This window comes from Nomascus leucogenys, chromosome 6, assembly GCF_006542625.1.
Source record: "Nomascus leucogenys isolate Asia chromosome 6, Asia_NLE_v1, whole genome shotgun sequence".
Classification (NCBI taxonomy): Eukaryota; Metazoa; Chordata; class Mammalia; order Primates; family Hylobatidae; genus Nomascus; species Nomascus leucogenys.
The window spans coordinates 52,613,958-52,625,348 of NC_044386.1; the positions used below are offsets into that span (position 1 = coordinate 52,613,958).

The 11,391-nt window shown below is 36.2% G+C and overlaps 1 protein-coding gene across 2 annotated transcripts in view; it reads left to right on the forward strand.

Annotated features, from left to right (window-relative positions):
• Positions 1–11,075, forward strand: part of CEP152 (centrosomal protein 152) — a 71,800-nt gene extending 60,725 nt beyond the window's left edge. The window contains exons 22-27 of one of the 2 annotated variants that reach the window (XM_003266890.1): positions 431–598; positions 4,053–4,149; positions 4,693–4,796; positions 6,941–7,094; positions 7,336–7,439; positions 9,722–11,075. In XM_003266890.1, coding sequence (XP_003266938.1) covers positions 431–598; positions 4,053–4,149; positions 4,693–4,796; positions 6,941–7,094; positions 7,336–7,439; positions 9,722–10,761 — 1,667 coding nt within the window. In that variant the 3' untranslated portion in view covers positions 10,762–11,075. The remainder of the gene's footprint in view (positions 1–430; positions 599–4,052; positions 4,150–4,692; positions 4,797–6,940; positions 7,095–7,335; positions 7,440–9,721) is intronic. The other variant, XM_003266891.2, reaches the window with a different exon arrangement.
• Positions 11,076–11,391: the final 316 nt, after the last annotated feature.

The window sequence follows — 11,391 nt, forward strand, 5'->3', positions numbered from 1 at the left end:
TCCTATGTCCTTGTGACATGCCTGTATTTTTGAGTGCTTTCTTACTTTCTGGCATAGGAAGATATTTCAGTCTTATTTTGTATATACCCTCTCCCAGTACTGGAGTTAGCCATTTCTTGAAGATCCTTGACTCCTTTTAGTAGGGAATGGTATTCAATACCAAGATCCACAGCAATAGGTTTCATGACTATTTTTAAAGTAGATGGTAGTATCCAGTAGTGCCTTAAACAAGTTAAGTAATATGCTCCAAGTCACACAGCCAGTAAGCAGTAGAAACAGTATGTAAACCCATGTCTCTCTATCTTGAGCATCACATCTTTCAGTCATGCTGTAGCCTTTAGTCATGAGTCATCTGCTTTTCTTTCTTTTTTTTATTGATAGTTCTTAGTCTAAACTGATATAAAAGTTTTCTGTCATTTAATTTTTGCAGATAAGAAAAAGATCCTTGAAATTAAGGATTTATGCTGTGGACACTGCTTCCAAGAACTTGAAAAGGCAAAGCAGGAATGTCAAGATCTGAAAGGAAAACTGGAGAAATGCTGTAGGCATCTTCAGCATTTAGAAAGGAAGCACAAAGCTGTAGTGGAAAAAATTGGAGGTTAGCATTTAAAGTAGCACTGCTACCAATATGAATTTCTTTGATCCTTGTTGAAATGTTCAAATGTGACATTTTAGTTAATGTGTGCACTGATCCTCTTTTGGGATTAATGTAAACTAATTTGGATCTTATTTTTACTAATCAAATTATTATTACAAAGCTCAAAAGAGGAAGATTTCAGCTCTGATTAAAAGGTCACATTCCTTTCTTCCTTTCTTGGTTGAACAGATATTGAGGGCCCAGTATGCGTCAAGCAGGCTTCTAAGCACTGGGGATGCAGCAGTGAATAAATCATACAAAATTCCAGTTCTGGTGGAGATGTGTTCCCTTCTTTTGGTTAAGTGAGGAGATCTAAAAACAGATTAACAAATAATTAAACGTTGAAAGCTCTTGGCAGTGTTTTCCTAAGAAAAAGGATTGTTAATTCTACCTCTTATTAAAGTTAAGAAAGGTTTGACTAAGCCTTGAAAAATAGAGGTGTTTGCCAAGGAGAACAGCCTTTGAGATAGAGGGAAAAGGCATAAACAAGGGCGTGAGGGTCTGGACTGGCCTCCTAGTCCATTCATCACAATGCTGTGAGGCATTTGGAAAGGGATATCTTCTACCATTTCCCAGTGCCCCTCTGAAGAAGGGAAGTTTTGGAGCCTAGATCGCTGCTCCCTCTTCTTACCTTTCACTATTGCTTATAGCGCTATACGCTATACTCTTTACATTTGAAATGCTTCCGATTCCTGAGCTGGTCCTATTTCTTTTACTGCTGAACCTTCGTTGCATATGATGTTTGTATTCTGTCCTGTACTTTTTCCCAACATTCTTTTTAGTCTTACTCGTGTCCTTTAGGATTCAACTCAGAAGATGCTTTATCTGCAAAGCCCTCCTTGATTTTCCCTAGTCAGGGTGAAGTGGGCTGCTCTTGTGCGGCCCTGTAGCATTGGCTCTTCCTCTATTATCACCATTACTATTCTGTATTGTAATTGTTTGGTCACTTGTCGGATACCTTCTCCAAATTCTCCAAGAATTTTCTGAGGAGAAGGAATATGCCATATCTTGTTCATCCTAATAGCCATGGTGCCCACCACATACCAGATAATAAATGTTTAAATGGACAAAAAACAAAATGCCAGGGTCCTAAATAATGGTGTCATTCAGAAAAGACCAGGTTAATAAGTTTATTTTGTACATCCACTTCTTTCTCTTGCCTGGACACTGGCAATAATCCCCTGACTCTTTATGCTTCTAGTCTAGCTCCTCTAATCCATTGTCCATAGGGTAGCTGGAGCAACCTTTTTAAAAAGTGAATTGAAACATGACACTCTTGTTTAAAGCTCTTCAGTGGCTTACCATGGCCTTCAGTATAAAACCAAAAACACTTAGTTTAACGGGGTTTGAAAAGATCTTGATCCAGCGCCTGCCAGCCCCTCCAACCTTGTCTTCCCCCAGCTCTCTTAATTTCTCTCAGTAGAGCCATAGCATGGATTTCATTGTTTTCTCCTTTCACTAAAACATCCTGATCTCATTTGGCTGGCTAACTCCTTCTCGTCTTTTCCCCAATACATTACTTCCTCAGGGAGGCTTTCCTAACCACTGCAGACCTGTTTAGTCCTCCTGTTATACACTCCCCATAGTTCCTATGCTTTTTATAACATTCACCATCCTTGTAATTATTTGCTGTCTGTACTTCCCTTTGGAGTGTAGTCTTTATAGCAATAAGGATCAAGTCCTGTTCCAGCACTTAGCACAACACCTGGCATCATAGCACAACTCGGGAAATAGTGCTGACTAAGAGAAGCCACGTGTAACTACCACCGACTGCTTATTACTAAGGCACTTATTACTCTTAGTACTTATTACTAAGAGATAGATAATAATTACTTTAAGACCGGAAAGGGTTTTGAGAATTTTGAGATTAAAAATTTAACAACTGCAATTCATTTTGTGATTACTTAGCTCTTTAGTAGAGGCCAGGAGAGTAAATGAGTTATTTGTCCAACTGTAGATATATTTAAAACATAGATATGTTAAAATATGATGAAAACCAAGACAATTTGTTTTACAGAATACAGTGACAAGGGCAGTTGGATATGATTATTATTTATAAATAATAATATTTAGCACCATACTATTCTACACAGTGCTTTTTGAAGCTGATATCTTCTAAAACTCGTAGACTTGCAAATAATCAAAGAAAGTTGATATATCACTCAAAACAATGAGTTGATACAAAGGGTCTGGGTCAGAATTTAAGTCAATAGTTTAATTGAAATTTTTTCTTAATATAACTTTAGTAGGTTATTATATCTTTGCTATTGAGATTGCTTCTTTGTTTCTTAAATTCTATTTTTCCACTCTCTTGGTAGCATTTATTAAAAAATAGATGGGGTGGGAGTGAGTTGTTTAAAACAAAAAGTTATATCCATCACCAGGGGGAATAGAGTAATTTTGTTCCTCAACTTACGGTGTGTTTAGAGGGTCGCATCATAGGAAACACGAGATGCCATGTTCACATTTATATTGGTATTTCCAGGACTTGTGTAGCTGTTGTGCATTTGTTGTTTTATTCTATTATAATCTGTAAGTTAACATGTGAAGAAAGGTTCAGAAAGGTTAATTTTTCCTAGGCTTATCCACCTTGTAAGCAGCAGAGTTAGAATGTAAACTGATGTCTCTGACTCTGAAATTCATGTGTTTTCCTTCATACCACATGGACTCTTATCAGTTTACTCATCCTCTTTTTAAAAGTTCAAAGAATTATAACCTCCCCCACCCTTAAGAAGGTTCTTCGTAATTCTCCCCACCCTTGAGAATGTACTTTGTGAGATCCACGCCCTGCCCCCAAAACATTGCTCTTAACTCCATCGCCATCCCAAAACCTATAAGAACTAATGATAATCCCATCACCCTTTGCTGACTCTCTTTTTGGACTCAGCCCACCTGCACCCAGGTGAAATAAACAGCCTTGTTGCACACACAAACACACACACACACACACACACACAGTTCAAAGAATTGAAAATCTTATATTATTTCTGAAAAAGACACCTACTTAAGGTTAATTTTCTTTTTGTTTTATATTGAGGTGCATGTTCAATGATCGTTTATGTGCGCATAAACTGTCTACCAGGATCCATAGGGAACGTGGAATTAGAAAACCTAGTAGGTTTCTACAGAGCTTCAGCACAATTGGAAAACAAAACACAGGCATCTGAAACAGTTGAAACCCAATTCCAGGACAGTGTGTAACCCAAAGCAAGAAGAAGATGGGATACAGATTTTAAGTGCTGAGAAAACAGAGCAAGGGAATGGTCTGAGTAGGGTTTCTAAGGGAATGAACATTACAGAAGAGCGACTGGAAATTACACAGTCTTTTCTATAAACATTTGTACTGGGAACTTAAGGGAAAAGAAGGCTTAAAAAATTTTTAACTGTCTAATATACTATAAACTTTCTGTTATAGAAGAGAACAATAAAGTTGTTGAAGAATTAATAGAAGAAAACAACGACATGAAGAATAAATTGGAAGAATTGCGAACACTTTGTAAAACACCACCGAGGTATACTTTTACCATTTTAAAGTGCTATTTTAAAGAAATCTAAGTACAAGTATCTTTAAATTTTTTTAAGTATCAATTTTTTTTTGTTATACAGCAAAAAGTATAAAAAAGAAGAAAATCCCCCAAAACCTTATTTCCTGAAGATACCCTCTAGTGACCTCTTGTTTTATATCATTTAAGCCTCTTTCTACACATACTCCACATGCACAATGTGTTTTTAAAATTGAGGCTATAGTATAAGGTATTTTATAACTATTAATATTACTAGATAAGCATTTCTCTGTTATTAGATATTCTCCTACATATGTTTTTCAATACCTGCATAAATTTTCATGTGGATTTACCATTATTTATTGAAGCAACCATAACATTTATGTTGTTTCCATTTTTCCCCTATTTTAAATAACTGTATAGTGGAGATTGTCCTATATGAGATTTTTAGCACTTCTCAGTTAACTTTATTAGAATATATGGATACATATATATTTTTCAAATGAAATTTTTCACTTACCATTTCTGTTTTTGTAATCTTTGGTTTTTTAGGTCATTGTCAGCAGGGGCCATTGAAAATGCTTGCCTGCCATGCAGTGGGGGAGCCTTGGAAGAACTTCGTGGGCAGTACATTAAAGCTGTAAAAAAAATTAAACGTAAGTCCCTAAGAGATTCCGAAGATTTTAAGGATGGCTTGGGCTTTTTTTATTATCACTGTTAAAGTAAACTCAGAGTTTACCAGCAGTAGTATTTTTAGGGAATTTTCCAAATTACCTTTTTCTTCAATCTTAAAAGAGATTATTGATGCCTTTTCAAAATTATGTAGTCATTGATCATTTTGCCCAAATAATATCTTTTGGAAGTGATGTGAGAATAGTCTTATGTTTATATTGTTGATTTTCTTGTTTCTTTTTGGACACTAGTATTAAACTGAAAAGTTAATAATCTTACAACTTAACTAATTTGTAGTAAAGAAAATGTCACATGGGTTTTAAATGAACAATTAACTATTACTTCCTACCATAAACTTTTTTTTTTGAGACAGAATCTCACTCTGTCAACCAGGCTGGAATGCAGTGGTGCAGTCTCGGCTCACTGCAATCTCCGCCTCCTGGATTCAAGCGATTCTCTGACCTCAGCCTCCCGAGTAGCTGGGATTACAGACATGCGTCACCACACCCAGCTAATTTTTGTATTTTTAGTAGAGACAGGGTTTCACCGTGTTGGCCAGGCTGATCTCGAACTCCTGACCTCAGGTGATCCACCCACTTCGGCCTCGCAAAGTGCTGGGATTACGGGCGTGAGCCACTGCGCCCGGCCTCCTACCATAAACTTTTAAGGACTGTGGAAGTGGATCTAGTTAGCAATTGTTCTGTTGTTTCTGGTTATTATTTCTCATACCTATAAATTTATCAAGTCCTTGTCAGTACCAGGTTGTGCCAGCATATCCTGTAGAGCATTCTCCTGATGTGTGTTTTCCCTGTTTTGAATACTTCTTGGTTTTTAATTATAATATGCATAGAATGGATATATGTCCCAAAACAATAAGTAGTGTTTATATAGGAAAAATGTATATTAACCTCCTAAAATTACATTTCTTTTTAACAAAAAGAGCAGGAAAAGTCTGAAGTTTCAAATATAATTGGTAGATTCAGAATCACGTGTAGATGTTCTGCAAAGCTCATTTGGTATTAATAAGGGAATTTACTTCTCCTTTGTTACTGGTACTAATAAAGGGCATATTGCTACAAGCAAAGCAACTTTTTGTTAATAATGTATTAATTGGGAAGTGGAATTTTAAGCATGTTTTCATCCTAATGTGATAACTTGTATGTATGTGTGTATATTATGTTTTAGTTATTTTTTAGAAAGTTGGTTGGAGGTTTTGTGTTGACATGTACTCCATTTCATTTTCCATTTCAAATAATGAAAAATAGTCTCCCAGTTAGTATTTTTGCATAGAACCGCTAATTTTCAGATGCTTACTGACATTAAGAGGGAGATTCCTGTATGAATTGGTATCCTTAATATAACAGAGATGGTGAAATTCTAGATGTAGGATGTAGTCTTGGATTTATTTAAAAAAAAAAAAGTTAGACTTAACTAATAGTAGTCCTAATCAAAGATATATTGAGTTAAAAAAAAAAAAAAAGAACTTGAAAGCTGTGGGCTATGTTTACATGTAAATTTCAGAGGCCAACTATAAGTTCCATCACCCTCCTTGTAGTCTCATTTTGTACATATCTCTTATGAATTGTAATATTGTATTTAGTTAGATGCTCCAAAAGTGCTGCTGAAAGAATTTTCAATAAATAATGGAACGTAGATTTTCAGAGCACGAGAGAAGAATGAGTCTCTCCAGCTCATACTGCCTCCTTTTCTTCTTTGTGTTTGCTTTTTCCTTTCTTTCTGCTTAACCTTTTCTCTATATTGTATTTTTCTCTTTTCCTAACTGGACATAATGTACAATTGAAATACTAAGTTTCTGTACCTCATATTTACAGTATTTTCTTCGCTAAGTGTTTTAGAATATGACAAAATTTAGCTGGGGAATATGCCATGTTTCCTTACTATATGTAGCTGTCATCATTCCGAAAGAACTTATAGAGTACTTCTCATTTGAGTCTACCAAAATGATGATCTAAAATATTCCATTTTAATGACTGTGGAAAGTATAATGTTTAAACTATACTTAAAATCACTTCATCTACCAGAAAATTGATCTGAAGTCTGCCTCTCCTGTTTCTGAAAAAGTGCTAATAAACATACATTCTGTGGGCGTTTTCTCACTTCCCTATAGGTGACATGCTTCGTTATATTCAGGAGAGTAAGGAACGAGCTGCAGAAATGGTAAAAGCAGAGGTACTGCGAGAACGTCAAGAAACCGCCCGAAAGATGCGCAAATATTATTTGATTTGCCTCCAACAGATTTTGCAGGATGATGGAAAAGAAGGGTGAGTTCAGTCTGAACAATGTGTCCTGAGATTACCAGGACAACATGTTGTCATTTTTAAAGCGTTTTCCTTAACCACTAAATTAACTATTTCTACATGATCAGCCATAGGGGGTTAAGAGAGGTTTATGGCTGTGCTACCCTAAATGTTGGTAGAGCCAATAGGAAAACAGAAACCATGAGGCTAAGCAACTCATGTTTTCCTTTAAACTATATTTTTAATATTCTGGAATTCCCCACAGGGCTGAGAAAAAGATTATGAATGCTGCTAGCAAACTTGCTACAATGGCAAAATTACTGGAAACACCTGTTTCTAGTAAGTCCCAGAGCAAGACTACACAGTCAGGTATGTCAAAGTGAGTCACCAAATGGTTTTTCTATCTCTTCTTCTTTAGCTATTTAATATTTTCAGTGTGAAAAAGGCAGGGAAGGTAAGGAGTGAGAGTTAATTTGTGAAGTTGTGTATGTTTTACTTAAACTAGAAGTTTACACAAAAAGAGTACACAGTTTCCAATTTAAGTAGGCAAACTGAGCAGGCCCATCAGCTTCCTGTTGCTGCTTCCATCCCTCGAAATGATAGAAAAGATTTTAAACAGCAAATAAGGAATGAGAAAAAGAAGAAATTATGAGTGGGTTTTAAAAAGTTGCAATGGGCCAGGCATGATGGCTCACACCTGTAATCCCAGCACTTTGGGAGGCTGAGGTGGGAGGATCCCTTGATCCCAGGAATTTGAGGTTGCAATGATTGTGCCACTGTACTCCAGCCTGGGTGACAGAGTGAGGCCCTGTCAAAAAAAAAAAAATTGCAGTGGATAGACCAGAAGCTACAAGAAATCCCTGAGAGAAAGAAGACAGTATAGGATGGAAGATGGAAACCTCAGTTCAAAACCACCAGGAGATGACAACTGCAATTAGGAGCAATATCAAAACTGTTCCACATATGACGGTGATATGTTCCAGGAAAAATAGAGGGCCTAGGGGATATGAATGGGGTAATTAGTTGGCGTTCTAAACCAACAGCAACCTGATGGGGTTAATCCTCTCTTTATTTCTTCTTCTCCCCTCCCTTCCCCAACCTCAATATTGAGCTGGGCAACAACAACAGGAACAAAGAATCTGGGAGCAGGGCAGTGTTCCAGGTGGCTAGCCATATCAAGCAGGAACTGGGAGCCGACATGCCTTGGGAGGCTGAGATGGGAGGATCACTTGATCCTCTGGGAGGTCAAGGCTGCAGTGAGCTGTGATTGCACCACTGCACTCCAGCCTGGGAAACAGAGCAGACCCTGTCTCAAAAAAAAAAAAAAAAAAAAAAAAGAGTAACCGACAAAGACATAGAACATATAACTTTAAAACTGGTAAAGGAAAAAGTTGGAAAAAAACATTTTCAATCCAACAAAATCAGGAAAGAGGAAAAAAACCTAGAAAGCATGGGTAAGTAGGACGTAAGAGTGGTTTGAAACATCAACAGTCACACTAAATATAAGTAGGTTAAACTCAGTTATTAAAAGACCACAACTTTCAAATAGGGTTTTTAAAAATGTGGAAATTTGCTATTTTTACAAGAACATCTAAAATTAAAAATCAGGGGATGGAGAATAATATACCAAGCAAATGCAGTGTTGATATTAGATAAATTATAGAGGTAAAGAAAAGATTAGATAAATTAGAGTTAGCATTAAAAGGGACAAAGTCGATAGTTCATAATGATGATGGAATAGTCTCCCAAGAAACTATAATTGTTTTCTTTCTGTAGATAATACAGCTTTATATAAAGCAAGAGCTGATAGAAATACGTGAAAAAGACTGGTAAATTCCCAATCACACTGGGAGATTTTTAACATATCAGTGGGGAAATGGGATTCTTGAACCTCTGGAAAACTTGAAGCTGAGATTGTTCAGGGGTCCATGAGTCTGATGTTGGTAAACATTCCTCATGTACAAGCCAAAGATTATTTGTATAAATTTTGGAATGGTGATGTGAACCTTAGGTATGAAAAGGCAGTAACATATAACAAGAAAATAATTTTCTAGGTCTGGGGCAGCAGTGTGCAAATAATGTTCCCAGTAGAGAAGCAAATCCTTTTCATGGACTCTAGGGCTTGCTACTCTGAGATACAATGCCTCTAATTGCATGCTATGTGGCTGCTTTGTCTTTGATCAGATTTAGTGTCTTGGGTAATTAAATCAGAAAGTCTTTTTAGCTATTCTAGAAGTGTATGTGTAGGTATCGGGTGGGTGGGGTTCTTTGAGCAAACTTGTCAGAAACTCCATTCTTGACATCAGAATCAGGGCAGGATTGAAAACATTGTGGCTGGATCTTGAAATTGCTATAACATCTATTGCAGAAAATGATAGGTCAGATGGATAGCAATAACAATAATATGTCAGATCTTAGTAACAAAATTACCAAGCTTTATCTAGTGGATATATGTAAAAGAATATTTTTTAATGTCCAGCATTGATGTATTTTCTTTAAGAATTATTACAGTATATAAGCATTCTTTGGGAATACAGTATAAAAACATAAATTTTTTTCTTATTTTTAATTTTTTATTTTTTCATTCAAGGATGAATCTTCCCTTTAAATATTAATTTTCTCTTAATTTCATGTTTCCTTGCTCATAATAGCACTGCCCCTAACTTCAGAGATGCTGATTGCAGTTGAAAAATCAAAAAGAAATGATGTAAATCAGAAAATACCATGTTGTATTGAAAGCAAATCAAATAGTGTAAACACCATCACCAGAAGTCTGTGTGAACAAGCTCCCAAGAGGAGGGCAGCTTGTAACTTACAAAGGCTGTTAGAGAACTCAGAGCATCAGAGCATAAAGCATGTGGGATCCAAAGAGACACATTTGGAATTCCAGTTTGGGGATGGTAGTTGCAAGCACCTAAACAGTTTGCCAAAGAATGTTTCTCCTGAGTTTGTTCCTTGCGAAGGTGAAGGAGGCTTTGGTTTGCACAAGAAGAAAGACCTACTCAGTGATAGTGGTTCTGAATCACTTCCGCATTCAGCTGCATACCCCTTTCTTGGAAACTTAGGAAATAAACCCTCACCTAGATGTACCCCTGGTCCTTCTGAATCAGGATGCATGCATATAACCTTTCGCGATTCTAATGAAAGACTTGGTTTAAAAGTATATAAATGCAATCCACTAATGGAAAGTGAAAATGCTGCATCTGAGAAAAGTCAAGGTTTGGATGTTCAGGAACCTCCAGTAAAAGATGGAGGGGACCTTAGTGACTGCTTGGGCTGGCCTTCCAGCAGTGCAACCTTATCCTTTGACAGTCGTGAAGCATCATTTGTACATGGTAGGCCACAAGGAACTTTGGAAATACCAAGTGAATCTGTTAATTCCAAACAGTTTTCACCATCCGGTTATCTTTCAGACACGGAGAAAAGTAATATGATTTGTCAAACAATGAAATGTCAGCGTGATGAAACTCCATACCTGTCAGAAGAAACCACATATTTGGAGCCAGGAAAGATCAGTGTGAATCGTGGACACCCATCTCATCATAAGGCTGATAGATTAAAGTCAGATTTCAAAAAACTGAGCAGTACATTACCATCTTCAGTGTGTCAGCAGCCTTCAAGAAAATTAATTGTTCCGCTATCTAGCCAACAAGATAGTGGCTTTGATAGCCCATTTGTTAATCTAGACTAATTATGGTACAGTATTTAAGAAGAATCATTAATATATTAACAAAAATGGAAGGGAAGACCTCATACTGAAAAAAATTGTGAGCCCTGCCTCTTTTGAGATGTTTTAATAACATCTGTTATATGAGTAAATCCTTCTCCTAAAATTGCTTGAGATATTTATGTTGCCTTAATATTCCAAAGGCCTGATGGTGTATGTATAATCTGCTTTTGTGTGGTGCTTATTTTTGGTTTCTAAACCATCTATTTTTATACTTATAAATTGACTCACTCTGCAGTGTTAACTTATTTAAATAAACGTGCATATGGTCTGTAGAATTGTGAATTATTTTGTAGTTCAGAATACAGAAATGTCATATTGGCATCATGTTTGAAATTCACTCAGAAAAAAACATAAATTTTGATTATTTGTATGTGTTAGTCAGATTTAGTTTTTGAAATTAGTCATGTTTAATGAGGCTATAAACTTAATCTACATAGACTTTTCCTAGAAATATCTACTCAAAATTTTGATCTTTTTTTCAGTTAGAGGTTTTCCAGGGTTTGCTACAAAATACATAGCTGTGTCCTGGTTTTATTATTTAAATATTAGTCTGAATTCTTTTAGTTCTTACTTGCATTATTTCAGATCACC